The sequence below is a fragment of the Pteropus alecto genome, unplaced genomic scaffold (genome assembly GCF_000325575.1).
Source record: "Pteropus alecto unplaced genomic scaffold, ASM32557v1 scaffold161, whole genome shotgun sequence".
Classification (NCBI taxonomy): domain Eukaryota; kingdom Metazoa; phylum Chordata; class Mammalia; order Chiroptera; family Pteropodidae; genus Pteropus; species Pteropus alecto.
Window position 1 is genome coordinate 7,866,928 of NW_006432943.1, and position 21,406 is coordinate 7,888,333.

The 21,406-nt window shown below is 35.1% G+C and overlaps 2 protein-coding genes and 1 pseudogene across 2 annotated transcripts in view; 2 read left to right on the top strand and 1 right to left on the bottom strand.

Moving 5' to 3' along the window:
- CCNI (cyclin I) overlaps positions 1 to 19,806 on the top strand; it is a 24,919-nt gene extending 5,113 nt beyond the window's left edge. Inside the window, exons 2-7 of the mRNA XM_006907631.3 lie at positions 1,567 to 1,723; positions 9,062 to 9,190; positions 11,939 to 12,013; positions 12,162 to 12,302; positions 12,587 to 12,817; positions 18,237 to 19,806. Coding sequence (XP_006907693.1) covers positions 1,610 to 1,723; positions 9,062 to 9,190; positions 11,939 to 12,013; positions 12,162 to 12,302; positions 12,587 to 12,817; positions 18,237 to 18,680 — 1,134 coding nt within the window. The 5' untranslated portion in view covers positions 1,567 to 1,609 and the 3' untranslated portion in view covers positions 18,681 to 19,806. The remainder of the gene's footprint in view (positions 1 to 1,566; positions 1,724 to 9,061; positions 9,191 to 11,938; positions 12,014 to 12,161; positions 12,303 to 12,586; positions 12,818 to 18,236) is intronic.
- The window catches only part of SEPT11 (septin 11), a 118,167-nt gene that overhangs the window by 8,230 nt on the left and 88,531 nt on the right, over positions 1 to 21,406 (bottom strand). The window lies entirely within an intron of this gene.
- Positions 17,675 to 17,790, top strand: LOC112476340 (annotated as a pseudogene).

The window sequence follows — 21,406 nt, forward strand, 5'->3', positions numbered from 1 at the left end:
AAAAAAAAGCCCAAAACCCCTCACACAATTGTGTAGGGCAGGTGAAGGGGGAGTTTAAGAGTGTATCTTAGAAAGACTTTTAAGAGTTTTAGTTGACCATAAATACTGTCTAAATTGATACTGTAGTGTGGCCTCCAAAAAAAAAAAAAAAACTAATGATCTTAGACTCCATTAATAGTTAAACTGGTGCTAATTTAGAAGAGCCAAAACTCTGGAACAGTTTTTCAGCTATGGGAAAGAGGAATTGAATTGGTGCTATTTTTAGTAGCCTTCAAACATTTGAAGGATTGTCTTGCTAAAGAGAAATTAGACTTGGATTTGTTTTGTTTTGTTCTGTTTTGGTTGTTTTTGTTTTAGGCCCCAAATGTTGAAAGGAATCTTTGGTTGAGTTCCTGTTTCATTAGGATACTAGTAGTACTGTGACCACAGTGAGTGATAAAAAGATGATGTTGATAGATGTGACCACAAAGGAGTTTATAATTTAGTAGGTGAGATACTTGGAAGCTGCAGTCAGGGAGAGAAATCACCAGATTAGAGAATCAAGAGTTCTCAGAAGAAATTACCTTTGTAATAGGCCTTTCAGGGTAGTTTTATTTCTTTTCCTTCTTAAATTATTTACCTTTTTCTTGGTATGAAAGATACTTCATGCTCATTATAGAAAATTTGCAAAAACTCAGAAGTTTAAAAAAAAATCACAATGCAGTTAACTAGAGAGAGTCTGCAGTAGATTGAGTAGCAAGTAGGTGAAGTATGTGAAGCAATTAATAGAGAGTTGGGTAGGAATGTGGAAATTGAAGAAGAGGTTTTTTTTTTTTCAAATTTTCAAATTTTATCACAAGTTTGGAACTTCCCATGTGTTAATTCCAGATATTAATTTTTTTTAAACCCATGAATCTGAAGCACACAGGTAATACAGGTACATAGTTGAGAAAGTGAAATAGTTATGTGAGGTTTACAATGAAAAGCAGCATTTCCCTGCTGCAGGGCTTCTTCACTTCCTGGAGGTTAACTACTCTCAGTTCTGACCTCTTACTCTTGTTATTTAGGATCTTATTTTCAAGTAACTTGCCCTATTGCACTAATTGTTTGAAAATTTTAAAAAGATGGTTTCATACTTAAGGGGATGGTATCAGACTGATTAAGTAGGAATGGGTGGGATTTAATGTGATTAATGTAATTTAACGAAAAAGATTAGCGGCCCTTATCTGATTAGATTTTTAAGGGGAATATTTGGGACAACTTTTAAGAATTCCTAGTATAAAAAACTCATGACTTAAATTTTTTGACACAATAATAGTATGTTTTGATCAGAGTCTAAATGTTCTGTTAATTATATGGCCGTGTTTTTATTTTCTTTATAACTGAGTTTCAAATTTAAAGTGAGAATGTTTCAGATAACTTATTGTAACATTTTAATATATGACATTTTAAAGAACTATAAAATCCCATACTGCCTCATAACTTCCTTACTTGTTTTATGAATTGCTTAAGAACCAATATATTTATACAATGCTATACTTACTCTGTAATTAAGTAAAGAGTATTGTTTTATATTTGATTTTATAGGTAGCTACATCAAGCTGGGAGGCAGGCAGATCCAAAGGATATCATGAAGTTTCCAGGGCCTTTGGAAAACCAGAGATTGTCTTTCCTGTTGGAAAAGGCAATCTCTAGGGAAGCCCAGATGTGGAAGGTAAATGTGCCGAAAATGCCTACAAATCAGGTAATTTTTCTCTTCACTCTATATAGATGGCTTTTATTAGAAATAAATGTACTGTTGTCATACCTTGACATGCATATACTGTTAAACGATATGCTCTGTTCTTTAATTGAGAAGCATCTTGTTTTATTCTGAAACAAAACAAGAATGAACTGTTTTTGTTTGCCTGTTTGTTTTGTTGTTATCTGAGTTACTGCTTTAGGAAGGTAGGTATGTGTGTTTTCTTTCCTCATAGTTCAATACTAATGTAAGCCACCTTTATTTCTAGATAGATAGTCATGGAAGCTGAACATAGAGAACAACAAATTGCCCTATCTTTCTTGAATATTTATAAGGAGTTCAAGTGAACTACTAAGGTAATGCCATTGTTGGAAGATTCTAGGGAGATAGCCATCTGACCTATCAATTACTGTTGGTTATATGCCTTTTCTTTTAGAAATTTTTATACTTCTATCATATCAGTTAGTTTTTACAGATAATTTTGAAGTTTTGTTCACACCAAAAGCTGTTCTACACATTTTTTTAAATTACTAGTACCTAGCACTATTCTTGGGATAAAGAATAGTGGCCAAGAAATTTTTTATGTGTGTAGGTGAATGAATAGCAAATATCTAAGTTTCTCTTCTGTTGGTTTAAGTTAACCTTTGCACATAGACTATTGAAATCTGTATGCTTTTTCTAATTCCAACCTACTTCTTTCATTCTTTCCCACAAGCTCAAGAAATGTTTTGCATTTACTGTTACTTATTTGTCTTTTAGCAAATTGAAGATTAGTTAACTTGAATGAATACCTTTTATGCCAGGAGCATTTACATATTCTATCACATTTAATATCTCATTTAATTCTTTGAAACAGGCAGTAGTCCCAATTTGCTCAAGACTTCAACTAATAAGTAATAGAGTTATACTTTGGACCTGAGGCAGTCTTCTTCCCATTATTCTTTGTTTTCCATTTTTTATTTTTGTGTTCTTGTGCAATTTTTAGTTTACTTAGGGATTCAGTCATTCAGTAAATGTTTATTATGTATCTGCTACATTCCATACACTGTTCTAGGCATTGGGGATACAACAGTGAGAAAAATGGAAATTCCTTCCCTTATGTTCTGACATTCTAGGAAGCCTCAAAACTTTATTACAGCTGCCCTTAAGAACCATTCCTTTCTTCTTTCAGAGTCAGCATGTAACCAACAATGATATAATTTTACAATGTGGTCTTTGAAGGTGATGATCTATGAAGATTGTAATATATTGCTATATTGTCACTTAATCTGGCCTCTTTCTCTAGGCAATTTAACAAATATTACTGAGGTATTACCAGAAAACAAGTGTCAACTTCTAAAAGAGATCTACTTAAGGGTTTACCTTTAGTAATGCCAAGTAGAAGCCATACTTAAGTCTTGTAAAATATAGATGGGCTTAGGAGATAATGGTGGAGATAGACGATAATAAGATAGGGATGGGAGTAAAGAGCTATAGGGGCTTGAGCTTACTAGAGTAACCACCAAGGACACATATGTATTCTAGTTCTAATTCTTTTATTTCTTATGCCTTTCTCAGGAACTGACTTTTCTACCCCCCTTTCTACTATTCCTTCCGACCATGATTTCCCTTCTTGATTTCTTGCAGAAGAGAAACACAGTCTTGTCTCTAAACCAAACCATGTATCTTTTCCAACTTTTTAAATTTTTTAAGTGTTGGTTAAAATGGAAAAATAAAATATTTTTAAGCTACCTTTTATGCTTCTTTCCTCCAGTTTCCTCCTCCTCCTTTCTTACTCTTCCTCCACCTAAATTTACTTCAAGCTTCTCTTACAGTTCTCCTTTAATTTGTATTCCCCTTCCCCCAGTTTAGGACAGAGTGGTCATGCAAAATTATTATAGACCTATTACTCCCCAGTCTGTATGTTCTCTGCTTCCCTTACGACACAATATTATAATTCTTTGGTGATTTGATTGAGTTCTCTTGGTTGTGTCATTTTTATTTACTGGCATATAATAGAGTCATAGGAAACATTCATTAAATGCACATAATCATTTCTTTATAATTCATCCAGGTTAGAGAAGTTTTTTTCTGTATAATAATAGTACTTTCAAGTACATGATAATTTTGTTATGTGAGTTTTGGGGAGAAAATTGAAGACTGATCAAAGGGACATGCACTTTTAGACATTCTCAATTTATTTTGCAAAGATGTTTTTCATCAACAAAGATAAAACCTTGCCTCAGGCTATTTATGTAAAGATGGCTTTCATTAGAGTTTTGAAACTAAGGAATCTTAAAGGCCATATAAATATATGATGTCCAAATACAGGATTTCTGAACAGCTGTGCTACTAGGTATAATAGAATTATCCAAGAGGCTTCTTACAGGAGCTTCCAAGGCCCACCCACATCTACTTATGATAGCAGCTGTGGAAACTTGTATTTTTAAAAGCTTTGTAGTTTTATTAGTATGTGCTAGACTTGGGAAACACTGATTCAGTCTAACCACGAAATAAAAAACATTCTTCTGACATCTCCGATAAGTGATCATCTGTTTTGATACTTGTCCATTCCACTGTGGAAAAACTCTCTAAATTATTGGAAAGTTTTCCCTAAGTTGAACATTAAAACTGTTCTTTCTAGTGGCCACTTGGATTGGTTTTACTTCTGGCCACTGGAGCAATCTTTTTATCTTTCTTTTACTCTATTTTCTTGTATATTAAGTCTTTTTCTGATAATGCAAAATCCTCTTTTTTCTCTTGGTTTGGGTCACTGGGTTTTTTTTTTCTCTTGTTATGACTGGTAATTTGTGATTGGCTGCTGGACATGAAAAATCGTAGAGGCTCTAGATGTTCTCTTTCTGCTAGGGGGTTCAGTCTTTAGTGGGCAGAGTAGGAAATTAATCTCTTTAATCCATTGAGGGACTATGCTGATTGGAGGCTGGGGTGGAGTTGGGTATGGTTTCATCTACCTTTGGTTTGCCCCAACTCCTAGAGTGTATGTAGCCAAGGATTCCAGTTGAAAGCTTGAAGTGTTCACTAGGCCCCCTTATTCCTTAAGGATGCTGAACTCTCCCCTGAACTCATTCTTGCTTTTCAGAGGTTTTCTGCTTAGCTCCTTAGATCCTTGTTGATCCTTTTCCTTCCCAACTTAAGAATTAAGGGGAAAATAGCTGAGTGTCACATTCAGATTTCTGGCTCTCCTCCTCCCCATTAGGTTCTTGGCTCCTTAAGTCTCCAAATTTTATCTCAGCCTAGCTAGCCTTATAAGACTCCCAGAAGCCCTGTTGGTTTCTTTGCCCATATTCAGCCTCTTGCCCTGGTCACAGGCCGTGAAGGAAAAACTGCGGAATATTGACTCCTCTCTTCATGTTACCTCTTCTCCAGAGTCTTGGCTCCTTAAGGCCTAATTGTCTAGCAGTTCTAGTGCCTTTAAAATAGGTTTTTGTTGTTGTTAATAGTTATTCTAGTTGTTCTCAACTGGAATATAGGTTTGGTGCTACATACTCCATCATAGCCAAAAGCACAAATGTAATTTAAGAAAAAAAAGTTGAACTTCACAGGTGTGACGAGATCTGCGGGAACACAAGGAAGGTACCAGCCTAACTTGAGTTGCCAGGAAAAGTATCTGGTGGTGAGTGGCCATTGAAATAGTGAAAGATAAATCATAAGGCAGGTAAAAGAGAGGCGGGAGTGTGTTCCAACCAGAGGGAACAGTATGAGCAAAGGAATAGTGATGTAAAATAGCATGGCAGGAGCAAAGAAGAACCAGAAATACAAGTACTACTCTTACAGTATGGATTTTAAGGCTGAAAGTGATGGAAGGTGAGTTAGGCTGTAGAGTTAGGTCGCAGAGGGATTTATATGCCATGCCTGGGGGATTGTACTTAATCTTTCAGGTAATGGTGAATATATTTTAAAGTTAGGTATGATTTGTCTTTTAATGGTCAGAATAGTAGCATGTAGGATATAAAGCCCTTTGTTTTTACCATGTTAAATTAGTTTTCTTTGGGTATAGTTAGTTGTTCAGCCAACTTAATGAACCCTCTTAACTCTAAGCAATCCGTATAAGAGAAAACAGATCTCTTGATCAGGAAGTACTATCTGGTGTGAACAGGTGGGCAGGTAGGCCAGCTGGCCTCCCTCTCTCCCTTGAAGTACTTAGGCACAAAATTTAACTTTCATAAATCTATCCTGATAATATTTATTTTAATTTAGTGCATGTTTGAATTGGTTTGAAAAGTGGTATTAGAATTGTTATACTTTACTAAGAAGGCATCTTCTCAAACTATGAAATGCTTTTGTATGGGTTTTTCTTTTTTTTTTTTTTGGTTATTAGTTAGGGCTAGTGGTGATAGTACTAGCCATGCAGAAATGCTTTCTTGGTTCTGTTCTTTAACATAAGGTATATTAAAGTTCAAAGATACTGTCATGTCTCTTTCATAACTGACTATTAATTGGTTTAAAAGAATTGTTTATATGTAATATAAATTTTTCTGGCATCAGGTATTTTTAGAGGAGGGAAAGGACAAAACTGATATTGAGTGTCTTTTGTAGGAGCAAACATTTAGTTGTAACTCGTAGTTATAATTATGATATGGAAATCTCTGTATAACTTTGTTCCCTTGTGTTATACACTTATAGCACATTTTGTCCATCTTTTGTGGCACTTCTTACAATTACATGTTTATGCTATTTGTTTAAATCCAAACACCAAATAGTCACATTATGTAATATCTGTCATTTAGGGTTGTTTATTCTCCTATACTCCCATTGTATCTCTGACATAAAGGTGGAATTAATGGTGTTCTTGTTCCTTGTTGCTGCTCTCTATCATTGTTTTATTGCCTCTCTAAAAGCCTCTCCAGTTTCATTAGATTATATCACTGTCTACCTCTTTGTGTGAATTTATTTCCTTATCATTGATTTGTTGGGATGGCTTTGTTAACATTACTTTTCTTAGTAGTTTCGGCATTTTAGATGATAACTCATCGTGGTTAGGAATTTACCAAGATGAATGCTTAATCCTCTCAATCTAGAAATTTTGTTCCCAGGGACCCTTTAGGGACCCCATAGTCAAGAATGAGATCTTAAAGTAGCAAGCACCTGAGGGCTCTGTGGAAAATGGGATATTGTAGAACCAATGACGGTGCTAACACCTAGTACATGTTTGTAGGTCCTAGCTGTAGGGCTGTGTCAGCTTCCTCTCTCCTTCCTAGAGAAGCCATAGCTTCAGATGGTAGTATTTTGCTGCCTTTTCCAGACTTTCTTTGTAGAGGGAGAATCTAGCTCCTCGTTGTAATGACCTAACTCCACTTCCTTCTGTCATGTTGGACAATAGTCTCTGCAGCACATAATTTCCCTGCTACTCTATGTTCCCTGAACCTGTTAAGCCTACAGCTTCAGTCCCATGAACTGCTTTATGTTTTCTTTTTGGTTCATGGAATCGTATCCCTGAATCTCAGAATATCGTTTCTAGCACTCTTTTCCACCTTCCACCTGCCTCAATTTTAGTTGGAAGTCAGAGGAGCTTACCAATAGGTTATTATTGCCTTCAGGTGGACATCATTTCTATACTTTAGAATTAAAGTTCACAGGCTAAAAAAATGTGACCCCTTTCCTTGCCTTGCAAATGATCATTCGATCCCCTCGCTTTTTTACTTTTAAGATACAGGTTAGTTGCTGTCTCAGGTGCCCTTCCAGTGTGTACCCTTAGCACCCAGTGAATATCTCTGTTTTAATATTTACCGTAGTTTCCTTCACATTTTTGGATTATTGCCTCACCATGAGACTTTTAAGTTTCGAAGTTTAAATGGAGTTTTCATTCATCATTGTATTCCCAGGACATGTTATAAGATAGACACTTAATATTTGTCAGTATGAATTGAGTTAAAATGTTGATTGTCCAAAGTTTTCAGATTATTCACAGTCTTAACACTAGTTCTATGGTAAGATATTAATATAAGAGGTTGTAAACCATCTTTATTTTATTTTCCTGTCAGTGTTTCTAAGGTCAGTCTTTGTTTGACAAAAGGAATTGACCAGAAGGTGGATGTATGGCAGATAACCTATAAAATATCAGTTATAACTGAGTTTAGAGCTAGATGTAAAAATTATGTGTGATTATAAAGAAATACTTTACTAGGTTGTGCCAAAGAGTTGGAATAAAATAAGAGAAGAGAAATTAACCAATGGAATGGCAAAGGTTTTAATGAGCACCAAGTCCTGGCTTCCTCACAACACTAAAGAAATCCAAAAGGAGAGAAGAAACTCCAACTGAAATACCTGTTTGGGGAGATACATTGTCAAGATACACAGACAGCCCTTCATGCTTAATAGCTCTTAATGCCCTCTCTGGGATAGGAACTAATTTCATAAAGTTGACCCTGACTGATCAGGAAAAAAGGTTTAAGCTAAAGTCTCTACTTTCTAAGGAATAAGATAAGTAATATTATTTTGAGTTTTCCATAAAAAATGGTTATGAGTACAGCTTGTTGAAATTTTGTTTAGGCTCTCACTGCAAATACTCTTCTATTCATCATGGAGTCATTTCTGTACTTGTGTTTAGCTGACAGAAGTTGTGCTTAAGGATCTGTTTCATTTATTATTAGTAAATTAAGTATTGGTTTGTTTTGTTTTATTTTTATGGTGCCTGCAAAACTCAAGAGTAAGGGTATTTAAATCATTATTGCTTTAAACTGTGTATTTTGTAAAGATTAAGCCTATACTAAGCAGTTAAAAATAATCTGTAGGAAGATTAAAACAACAATAACGTTTTGTGTAATAATCTCTCAGGTGGTAAGTTAATTCAGGTGAATTTCCCCTTCGGTATTCTTTTATCATCTTTAAATGTGTAATTTGTCAATATCTTTCATTTATTCCTGTTGACTTTAGTTTTGTTTTTAATAGGCTTTCATTATGTTATCATATTCTATATTTCCTAAGGTTGTTTAACGGCTATTTGCTGCCTTAGAACTTCATTATACTTTCTTGTTCTCAAGAATTAGGAAAACTTAATTCCAAAATTACTATCAGTTGATAACCATGTTACCTAAACTTTAAAATGTTTTCCCTGAACACCTCAAAGTGTAGATTGATGGCGAGATAACAGCGAAGATTTTAATAAAGAACGACAGTATTGGATATTGATATTAAATGCTATAACCAATACATAAAGTCTTATCTTCGTTTATCTCATTTGATAGATTTGAATAAACTTAAAAAACATTTTAAAAAATGTAAATACATATTCCATAGCATTTGCAAACCTTTTATAAGAGAGAAGCCTAGACATATTCTTGATGATAACTTGAAACTTAACTTGTTCTCTTTTAATTTTATCTTTTAATTGTTCCCTTGTAGAATGTTTCTCCATCCCAGAGAGATGAAGTGATTCAGTGGCTGGCCAAACTCAAGTACCAATTCAACCTTTACCCAGAAACATTTGCTCTGGCTAGCAGTCTTTTGGACAGGTTTTTAGCTACTGTAAAGGTAAATATTTTGAGATACACTTAAACACAACCTTTTGTTTGAAGGTATATGCTAAACTAGGGGCCACTGATAAACATTCTGTAGGATAGAAAGGAATGGAAAACCATTGTGGACATGATACATGTACCTATAAGAAGACATGATGTCGTCTGCTTTAAATCTTCTGAAATGTTTCTAATTGTATTCTGTAATTTTTTTTTTTTGCTACAAGTATTGTAATTTATACTTAACCTGTGAAATTTTTGATCTGATATATATAAATCATATAGCATTGGCAGAATGTTTAGTCATCTTTTAATACATTGGTGTACTAGAGGTGGAGAGTGAGTCAGACTAGAAAAGTATAAGCCTATTGCACATTTCTCTATTGAATATTGTGATTTTCTGAACAATTAATATAAATACTTTCTAGAGGTATACATTTGGAGCATAATAACATGAACTGAACTGTCATAAAATAACTAGTGTGTTTTTGTTAAATGGCAGTATACAGATATATGAATTAATTTTATATTGTCCCTGTTGGTATATCATTGGTTATATTATGTGAAATGAGTCATAGTAGGTCCTCAACAGATTTGAAGCTGAAAGTTAGTATTTATTTAATGGCAAGGCATAAAAAAGTAGAAAAGCAATTCACTTGTTGTTATTTGTATGCCTAGGAATGTGTAAGCTGGGGCAACTTTGAATTTAGCGCTGAGGGGACTATACTCTTTGTTACTGGGTATAAAAAAATAGAAGCCATAGAATATGGCTATTCAGTTACCTTTTTATGTTTCAAACTTTTTACTCTTAAGAGACTTAAAGAACCCTTAATTATGACAATAATTGCCTGAAATCTGTGTTATCTGAGATGCCTATTTTAATCTCAGTATCAAATTCCGCATCCCTTTTCCCTAGCCCCCTAATACAGCCAACTTTCCTTTCACAGAGAAAGATAAAGAGGCATTTAAAGTCAGTATCCTTTTATCGGCTATATATTCTTCAAAAATTATTAATGAGTTTATTGTAGTTTCTATCAGAAAATATTACTGATATTAAACATTTTAAACAGATTTGGGCAAGTTTCTGAAACAATTAGAGAATTTTGCTAAATATCTCTTTTTTCATATTTCTTATTTAATGGGTCCTGTTATATTATTGGCATCAGATACTTAGAGATGGTTAGTCTATATTGAAACTATCTAAAATGTATTCATAGTTTAAATAAAGTCACTTGAAGAGGACCATAAAAGGGCTGCAGCAATGAATGGAGCCTCACTCCTAGCTGTGCAGAATAAAGTGCTGTGAAGCTCTTCAAAGTGTGGACCCTGAGCCCTACCTATCCCAGACCTACCGAATCTGAACCTCTCGTAGGTGAGATCTGGATGTTTGTATTTAAAGAATACATCCTGATATACATCCAGGACTGAGAACTACTATTTGTTTTTTTAAAAAATTACACATTTGCTGTTGGGATTCTTTTTATAATGAGTTTATTATTAAAGTTATTAACTGTTGGGTTCTTTTCTTTGTAATGAACTCCGATTACATCCAGGATGTGAGTTTGATATGTTGTATATATGGGGAAATAAGGGAGCCTAGAAAACTATCTTATCTTAGCAACAAGATCTGACTCACTTCCTTGATTACTTGTGTGGTGTCCCTTAACCTCGGAGACTATTTTCTCATCTGTAAAAAGAAGGCGTAATAGACATGACAGTATTTATAGAAGTATTTTCTATACTGTAATATTTTTATTAGTATTAATTTTTTAAAATATTGATAGTATTGAACCAGCTTTTATTATCTCATACAGGCAGAGGATTTTAAGATTCCTAGACAGTATGCCACCTGTACTGGTCATTGGCATGTTTATTAAATAAGGTAATTAATCAAGGCTGTATTCTGGTCATCAAGAGGCTTCCCTGGTTTTATGGGAATGAATGTAACATTAAGTATAAAATACATGCTGAAACAGGTTTTCTTTTTGTTATATAACTTACTCTTGCGTCATGCAATATAATTGGACTAAATTGTTCTGATTATTTAAGACTGGATTCTGATGCTGGATTGGCAAACCTTTAATCTATTGATAAGGTAGAAAGTGGGCCAGCCTTAGTATAGACAAGAAAAACAGGCAAATTCAGACCATCCTGTGAATGTCAAACTCCAGAACTTTTTTCTTCACTAACTCTGCGTATATTTAGGAGCATTTTGTTCTTACATTGGAACTTGAATATGTAATTTTTTGTGTGTGGACACTTACTAATTAGAAAATTTTTACTCATCTATCATCCTATAAATTTTTAAAGTGTTTGAAATACATTAATAGCCTTCTTTTTATATTCTTTAATTCCTCCTAGCACCTACTATGTTAATCTTACTGATATGATAGGTAAAGAGAATAAAACTAGTATAAAAAATACACACACACAAATGTTTATTTTTTATTTGGGGTATTTTATTTATTAAATTGAAAATTGTCTTCTAAAATCAAGCTCTTCTCTGCTGGATAGAAATGGACTTTGGCTAACTAGCATTGGTTGAACTTCCAGCAATGGAATGATCTTAGTATTTTCATAGAATATCATAGGGCTAGGGTTGTAAAGTTAAAAGTTAGCTCTGATCTTAGCAATGGGTGGGAATCAGATTAATTCCATCGAATGTAAGAGTACTTGTCTCATCTGCATATTTAGTTTTTTAAAAATAAACTCAACTTTTTGAAGGATCATTGAAGTTGCTTTTTTTCCCTCTTCAAAATTTTAGGCCCACCCAAAATACTTGAGTTGTATTGCAATCAGCTGTTTTTTCCTAGCTGCCAAGACTGTTGAGGAAGACGAGGTAAATATTTTCCTTTAAAGATTAGTTATGTCTCTTTTTTGAAAGTTTCTCTCCATTTATTAACTTGATTTTGTTTACCAAAACAAAAATTGGTAATGAGTTTATTTTTTTCTGTCATCCCTGTCCCATTCCCCTTTGCTATGGATAGAGAATTCCAATACTGAAGGTGTTGGCAAGAGACAGTTTCTGTGGATGTTCTTCATCTGAAATTCTGAGGATGGAGAGAATTATTCTGGATAAGTTGAATTGGGACCTTCACACAGCCACACCATTGGATTTTCTTCACATTGTAAATATACCTAAAGTGTTTTAGTTTCTTATTTGACTATGTAGTCCTATTTCAATAACTTGAAAAGTAGATTGCCTGCTTATTTGTTTTGTTCTGATTTTTAGGAAAAGGGAAATTATTGCAGTTAGCCAAGGGAAAATTAGGAATTAAGATATATGTCAAGTCACTGAAGCTAAAATTGCAAACTTAAAAATTGAGTAATACCTGAGGTTACATCAATTTCTGAATATAATTTACCTAGACATTTAAATAAAACCAGAATGATCTTGACTTTTTTTTTCCAGTTCCATGCCATTACAGTGTCAATTAGGCCTCAGTTACTTTTCAATTTGCCCAAACTGAGCCCATCTCAACATTTGGCACTCCTAACCAAGCAGCTACTTCATTGTATGGCCTGTAACGAACTTCTGCAATTCAAAGGATCCATGCTTGCTCTGGCCATGGTTAGTTTGGAAATGGAGAAACTCATTCCTGATTGGCTTCCTCTTACAATTGAATTGCTTCAGAAAGCACAGGTAGGTGTCAGTCTAATTAGTGTTCATTTTAAATATATCTTTTTGAGATACATAGGGTTACCAGATGGTTATAAAATTGAGACGTTTCTAATCTTGTAATGGCAAACTGTTTTTGAGTAGACAAGAGTAAAGTAATACATACTTTAAATTTATGGTCTAGTCTTTTTTTTTTCTCTTATAAAGCTTAGGTAGTATTTTCTTGATTCTTTTCAACCCTTCTAGATTAGTTAAAATCTTTAAGAATCTTGAAAAATTAATACGATTTTCCATAATATATTCTCCTTTAGTTTTATATGAAGAACCTTTCTAGCTATATTTGTAGGTTGCATTATAGTAGTACTTCTGTACTTCATTTTATAAAAACAGATCAAAACATAAATTGAAAGAAATTGCTTTTTGGACAAGCAGATAATTTAGTATTGGGTAGAAAGTGAAGTATATGTATTGGAATTTGGCAAGTAGAAGTTATCTTTCTGAAGGTTTTGTCCTGGTAGTTCCTTTAGTTGCTTGAGATTAGTCCATAACTGGTATTTGCATATTGGTGTAAAATGTTATGGGTCACTTGAATTTTTGTCAACTGTATATATAAAATATAATGGAAAGTTAGTAATGATGCTATATGTTCGCAACTACGTTGAGAGAATTCTTATTGTTTCTATTCATTTCATCAAAAAGAGCTCAAGTTTAAATCTGCTGCAAACTATACTCCTCTGCCAACTGAATCCATAAGAAATTTATGAACTTAACTTTCCCTGTATATGTCTCCATTTATTCTCATCTGGCAGTAGTTTTTCTGATTTGTTTAATTGGATTTTACAGAAGAGGCCTAAATTCTGAGCTTCAAAACATTTTGTAATATAAAAAGAACCAATATTAACAGAGTTGCAGTTATTGGATTTATAAAACTTATAAAAGAACACTAGAAAAGAGAAACAGACTAATACTTGAATGTGATGTTTAGTAGATATAATTAATGATCTTACAGATGTAAGCTATGAAAGTTAGCAGACATATAAGAAGTACCTTTACTTAATACTATCTCTCAGCTCTGAGAATTTCAAGCTCTACTTTGTGAGCAAAGTAGGGTTGAAAATCTTTTTATAAAAAGGATAATGATCATAGCAACATATTAGAGCACCATCCCTCTTCTGTGTGTTTTGTTCCATTGTTTTTAACATGGCTCACCTCGTTCTACATCCCTAGAACATAGGACGTTAGTGTAACACAAGCTGTTTCTCCTTTACAAGGGAGATATTTTCTTTTAATAGTGTATCTTAGATTGAAATAATTCAGATAAATTATCAAAATAATAAATGCTGTAATGAAAATAAATCCTATGAGATAGTTGCTATTTAGTGAGAATTTTTAGAAAGTATCATAAACCACCAAATTTATTTTGCTTACCTAGAGTGTTGGAAAATGAAGTTGATATTAATCATTACATTACATTAGACCGTGGAAGTGTGGGGCAAGGAACGTTAATAGAAAACCTCCTACATTATGGCTTTCTTTTTTTTTCGTTGGAACAGATGATATCTCTCTAAATGCCTCCTGACTTTGTCCCTGTGCCTATTTCTAAGCTAGTATACAGAAATTTGCTATATGAAGGTACTATTATCACATAAAAAGGACAGACTGTGAAGTATAAATAATAAAATGTTGTAAATGGCATGTGTGTTTTGTAGCTTCGAGGGCTTTGAGAATCTGCTTCGTCTCATTCATAAATCTTCTGGTGCTAGAAGAAGAAAGTTTACTGAAACTTGTTTCCCCTATTACTGAAGAAGTATTATAAACTTGGAGTTTGAAGGAATCTTAGAAATAATTTCATTCAACTCCTTTATTTTATACCTACAGCTCAGGGAACTTGGGACTTTCTCAGAAACACATAGGACTACTTAGTAGTAAAGAAGACAAAAAAGAACCAGTGCCTTTTCCATACTACACAAATCTTAAAAATTCTAGTCCAGTGGTTTTCACAGTTTCTTTTAGAACTGAAACCCTTCCTTCAACCCCAACAAAATCTTGTACACACATAATCCCAGAATACAAAGTAGACAAGTATTACTTAGTAACTGTGTTTGGGGCAGAGAGCTATTGAGTACATAGTCCTAGTCAGCATGGCCTCTTCCTTTCCGTCAGCTGTTTGAACATAGTTTGAAAACCAGTATTCTATTTTGTAATATATAAATAGTTGAATTCCATAAACATTTATTGAGAAATCTATGATTTAGGCACTGAGATTACAGTGATCTGCCCCATGTAGTATTTAGGTTATAGTGGGAGAAATAGTTAAAAACAAGTAAGTTCACAAAACTTCCGAGATTTGGGGATTTGGTCTTAGCAGTTCTCTAAAACCAACTTGGACTGGTGGCCAACCCTGTGGCCCAAACCTGGTGACTTCTGATTCTTCAAGACTCAGTTCTGTCTTGTTAAGTTCACCCATGTTTAGATAGGAACACCAGGTCTGATATCTTTGTAATTTGACCTGTGACAAGGCCATAGTAATATCAGATATTCCTTCTGGATTTCTGATACTGGTATAGGAAATCTTGTGTCAGATTGGTCCGACATGCCAGAATTAATTCTGACATGTTTCCCAGTGTTCTGGTTTGAGAGGATTGCCAGTGGTTGGTCCATCACAGACATGCTGCAAGGGGGCCACTATCACTAGCTCTGCCAATGTTCCCTCTGGACTTCAAAGTATAGTGAGTGCTCCTTGGTTTCAAAGGCAAGCTTCCTCTTGTCCCTCTTTGTTCCTCCCACTCCCTACCCCTATTAGCTGTGGTGCTACCTGTTGGTCACCACTCTGGGATGGCTAACCCTTTTTCTCTTTTTACCCCTACCCCTACTTGCTCTACTTCTGAGACTGTACTCATGTCTTCCTCTTTGATGTGGCCCACCTTGATAATCCTAGGATGTTAACTCTACCTAAATTAGTGTAGTGGTCTCCTTGGTCACTAGCCAGGCAGTAGTCGAAGTAGATATTCCCTGCTGTGGTGTAGTTTAAAAGTAGAGTAGGGAGTTAAAGAAGCAAACCCTCCTCACCAGGGTCTCACAGTTCTTCTTGAAAGTGTCTAATGTCAGACTACTATGGTAGGTTTTTTCAGGGCTTCATATTGTCCAGTGAACCTGGGTCCATCTGAACTTACTACTTATATCTTGCTTCCCATCAATAACCTATTTTGGTGTCTGTGTTATAAACTTTCAGTGTTTAATCTCCAATGTCTTTCTGGCTTTTATCATTTTCTGCTAGTTCTCATCTCTAAAATATATACATATTTTTTTTTCCACAGAGAAAGATTATAGTGACATAAATAGTCTTTTACATGAAATACATGTCTTTTTTTTTTTTTTTTTTCAGGATTCTCCTGTGGTATTATGCCTGATGACCAAGGCATTAGAATATTTGTGGTATTTTTACTTTTCTAGGCCACCAAGTATCATTCATTTGCTAAAGAACACTTCATTAAACTAGGTACTTTTTAGAAATAATTTTAATAGACTTCAGTGGCCTAAAATACCACCTTTCTTTTCACTTCCCAATTTCTGTCTATTACCTCTCTTTTGTAGGCTTCTGGAAGTACTGGCTTAGGGATTTCTGTCCGTTACCTCTCTTTTGTAGGCTTCTAGAAGTACTGGCTTAGGGTATCAATCACCTTAAAGAACTTTGAAGCCCCATCCCTCTTCAGTGTGCTTTTGTTCCACTGTTTTCCTGGTAACAAGTAATTAATATATTTAGAGCTAAAACTAATTTTGTGACAAAATGTGAAGAGCATGTTATTTTCATTTATTTTCTCTGTGGTATTGCAGATAGTTATGCTGTGTGCTACAGGTTATATAGGTATGAATAAGACTTTATTAAGAAATATCCAAAAATGCTTATGAAGTACTCAAGAATAGAAAGTGATAGTCAAGATAGGCTTCCTGGACTGTGGTGGCAGTTAGCCAGACCTGAAAGGAATAGGTAATACAATTTCAGTAAGTAGAAACAGGGTGAGCAAGGGTAAAGTAAGAAAGGGCAAGATTTATACAGAATAGTGAGCAGGCCCCTTTGGCAAGAATGTAGAGCACAAATCGGGATGTGCTAGGAAATATGGCTAGAAACAAAGGTTGAGTCAGATTGTGGAGAGCCTTATTATCAAGTTAAAGAGGTTAGCTTATTGCTAGTAGGCATTGTGGTACCACTAAAGAAATTTGAATAGGGGAGAAATATGTTGTTAGAGTAAGATTATTTTAATGGCAGCTATAATTATAGGGAGAGGAGAGCAGAGAGACTACTTAGACTTTTTTACCAAGGTAAGATTTTAAAGGCCTTCCATGTGTAATCATTATGCTAGAAACTTAAGGAATAACAATGAATATGATTTAATGCCTACCTCTTGGGATCTTGTGATCTATAATGCAGAAGCTAAATGGTTACAATCATTATTCTAATAGAGTGTGGTTCAGTTTGATGACAGGTTGATATAGAAACATATGACCCTGGACTTTGGGTGTGTATAAGGCTGGGAGGAGTCAAGAGTGGCTTCAGAAAGGATAGATACCTGAACTGTCCTAAAGGATAGGAAGGAATTAGTCTAACCTCCACGTTAAACATTCTTCCTAGTGTTGTCAGGCCTGCTATTTTCTACAAAAATATGTCTTATCAAAAGTTCTCATTTACTGTTTTAAAAACAAATACTTAAATTATTCTAAAGGCCAGACAGCCTTCCCCATCCCTTATTTAAAATTTTGCTTGCCTTTGGTTTCTTCCTTAAATTCTTAATAAAGGACGTGGTTCCATAGTGTAGCAGTTAGCATGTCTGCTTTACACGCAGTAGGTCTTGGGTTCGCGCCCCAGTGGAGCCATGGTCCATGGTCTATGGCCATGCCACCCTGAACAAGCCCGATGTCTGATCTCGGAAGCTAAGCGGGGTCAGGCCTGATTAGTACTTGGATGGGAGGCCACCTAGGAAGACCAGGTGCTGTAGGCATAAATAATAATAATTCTTAAAAAGTAAAATTCTTAATGAATTTCGTGTTTATCTGTACCTTTGGTCTTCACTGAAGAGATTATAAGAGGCAAAGAATGTGGGGTGAAAGTCCTATGCAGAGGGAATAGACTGAACTAATTAAAGCAAATGTTGGATATATAGCATAGAACAAGAGAATAGTTTCTGCTTTCATGAAGATGTTCAGCATACAATTACACATACAGAATTTAAGTTCTAAAGAGATTTATATTAGAAATACAGATTTGGCCATAATTCCTAAGATGATGGGTAGGTAGGCTGGAGGATTAAATGAGTTTGAGGTAGAAGGTAATTGGGTGAGAAAAGAAACCTGGGGTTGCAAAGGGCATAGGGAGGAAAAGTGGCCAGCAAAGACAACAGAGCAGCCTATATTAATTAAATTATCAACTTTTTTCCCTCTGGCTCAGATGGATAGCTCCCAGTTGATCCACTGTCGGGAGCTTGTGGCACATCACCTTTCTACTCTGCAGTCTTCCCTGCCTCTAAATTCCGTTTATGTCTACCGTCCCCTCAAGCACACCCTGGTGACCTGTGACAAAGGAGTGTTCAGATTACATCCCTCCTCTGTCCCAGGCCCAGATTTCTCCAAGGACAACAGCAAACCAGAAGTGCCAGTCAGAGGTACAGCAGCCTTCTGTCATCATCTCCCAGCTGCCGGTGGGTGCAAGCATACCTCTGCTAAACGCAAAGTAGAGGAAATGGAAGTGGATGACTTCTATGATGGAATCAAACGGCTCTATAACGAAGATAATGCTTCAGAAAATGTGGGTTCTGTGTGTGGCACTGATTTATCAAGGCAAGAGGGACATGATTCCCCGTGTCCACCTTTGCAGCCTGTGTCTGTCATGTAGCTTCAGGTGTTACCTTTAAGTGCAAACTGAGGTAGACTACTCGGGTTGAGAATGTGGCAAACTAGCGAAGGCTATCTACAGGTACATACCTTTATCAGGCTGATTTGAAGTGAGCCAGAAAAAAAAAAACAAACCATTTACTTGTATGGCTAATTAGAATTAAATATTATTTAAGCACTTAAAGACCAGAAAAAGTATAAAATTCAAAAGATCCAAACATTTTTTAAAGTAAGAAATTTCTTTGTAGTATTTGTCAGTTTCACCCTTTTTTTTTTCTCTGCCAAAATGTAGATTGCCCCTATGTTAAAAAGTCAGTCAGTGGTTTTTTTAAAGTTCCAAAATTCATAGCTAGCAAACTCTATCCCCAATGTCCTGACTTAATTTTCTTCTTGTTTTTGCTTGCTTCTTCGTTGAATACTTAATGAATTTAATGCATGTTGATCTATAGCCTGATTTCCACTGACTAGGAAACTCTCAAAATTATTTAGCAATTTGTGAATAAATTATTTCAGTTCAACAGCCATGTATTAATCCTTAATGATTCAAATTAATCTGAAAAGGGTACTTCAGAATTGCCCCATTTGAATCAGATGTGGTAATAGAAAAAGGACTCACATTACCACATGTTTTGTTTCATTTCAAGATCTAGAGTTTGGAAACAAAATGGTTTTTATCTTAAACTGAAGTTTAAAAGTGGCATGTAATTAGGACACTCTTAGATTTGTTGAAAGCATTTTGACATTTGTTTAAACCATTTGTGATAAAGTTAATATTATCCAGGTGCTCACCAAAGAACCATGTAACAACTAAAATTTGATTTTTAAAAAATTTTTTTGAGGGGTAACTGCTCAGCTCTGTTATCAGTGAGAGACTGTCTAGATGTTGGCAGCTCTATGATTTGGGTCTATAACATGTAATTACTGAATTCAGTACCCTAGTTTTATGTTAATAAGCTATTAGGATTTTCTTGACAAAAAATTATTCTGTCTCTTGAGCCTACCTATATTTCCCTTAATGACTTCTGGATCCTGAGCTCCTTGTATGGTCTGAATAAGGTATTGCAGTCAGAATCAACCATGTACTGATGAGAAAAGCCTCTGGTAGCAATAAACGTTGTCCTTAACCACTGTGTCTCTATTTTTTGTTTGAAGAAGTGCAAGGAAGTTCCTGATGGCTTAGGTGCTGCTATTTAAACTGTAGAAAATGATAAAAATCCCAAGAATGTGCTTTACAGAAAATAAAACATGAGGACTTAAATATCAGGGATGTAGGTTTTGATAATAAGAATTTTTCCTTTATTTTCTCCCTGGTGAACTGTGGACCTTCCAAACAGTAAATTCTCATCTTAATGGAACTGTTTGTGAGGGCAGGCATTTTTAATTTATTCATTTTGTTCAATTTATCAGAGGCAGGGTATTGTATCCTCGGGTCAACATTTGACTGTCCTGAACTTATTGTGGTAGGGTTGGCTACCTACTTCTGATCTTTCAACCCAATGAAAGGGAAAGCTTTTACTTACATATAAGAGGGAGGAGGGAAGATAAAAGTGAACTGTTTAGGGGTGAAGATAGCAAGAGATTGGCTTTGTAGATATACATTGAAATATCCCAATTATCATAATCATCTGGTTCTGTTTCCTAATTCTCAATTGTGGGAGTTTCAAGAAGTTTGTACGTAACGTTCATTTCTATAAAGCAAATGGCAGCTAATTCTCTCCACCTGTACTTAATAGACGAGTAATATGTAAAAAGCTAGTGATAAAATTGAGTCTAGGGTCAGAGTATTTCATTTGTAGTTCAGTAGCTATAGATTGAACAGAAGTTAGAGGGCAGTAAGATTTTAATTATTTGAGCTTAAGGTTTTCTAATCAAAAGTTGCTGGTAAATCAGTTTGGAACATTAGTATTATTTTCATGAAACTGAATTGGAATGGTTGAGCTTCTCCTCTTATACCTCAAAGCTTATTTAACCCATAGTTAAATGATTGGAGTTTGGAGAGCAGACCCTCCTGAGAGCTGCCCCCAAGACCTGGGTTACAATGGGCTCTTGGAGTTTGACTGAGGGGCCTGAACTCATGGATTGAGACAGAAAAAAGCACAATATTCTTGAACAGTGGAACTTTTTATTAAAAATGTTCCTGCTGTTAAATTAGATCCTGTTTACCTGAAACTTCTCATTAGCCTGTCTCAAGTTACTTGATTGACATTTTGGCATCACTTCGCAAACTTCCAATATTTGGAAACTTGACCTTTGTGGATCACAATTGTCTGGTTTCTCCTGGTGGTTAGAAAACCTATCAATAATTCCATGAAGCCCCCACAAAGGCAAGGGAATAAACTTGATGGGCATGAATTATTCGGAAAAGTCAAAGTGCATGTTCTAACTCTTGATCAGACTAGAAGCTAAATATTCTCTACAATATCTGTATGACATTTTCGTTACCTGGAGAACTGGCATTCTTTTTCTACAAATGGCTTATATTAATGTGGTGGGGCAGGGGAGAACTGAGAAGGGGGAGTGCCCCGAAATAGATATAACTGATTTATCAGAAATGTTACCAGCACTGCCTTTGGCTCTGAAGGAAGCTAGAGCGTAGCTCTTCACTCAGCCAAGCTGATGAGCATGAGCCTACATTCTTACCATTGAGGGAATAAAGACATAATGTCTACCCTCCCAGTACTTCTTTTTCTCATTATTAGAACCTACAAACATGTCCTCTGTATTCCT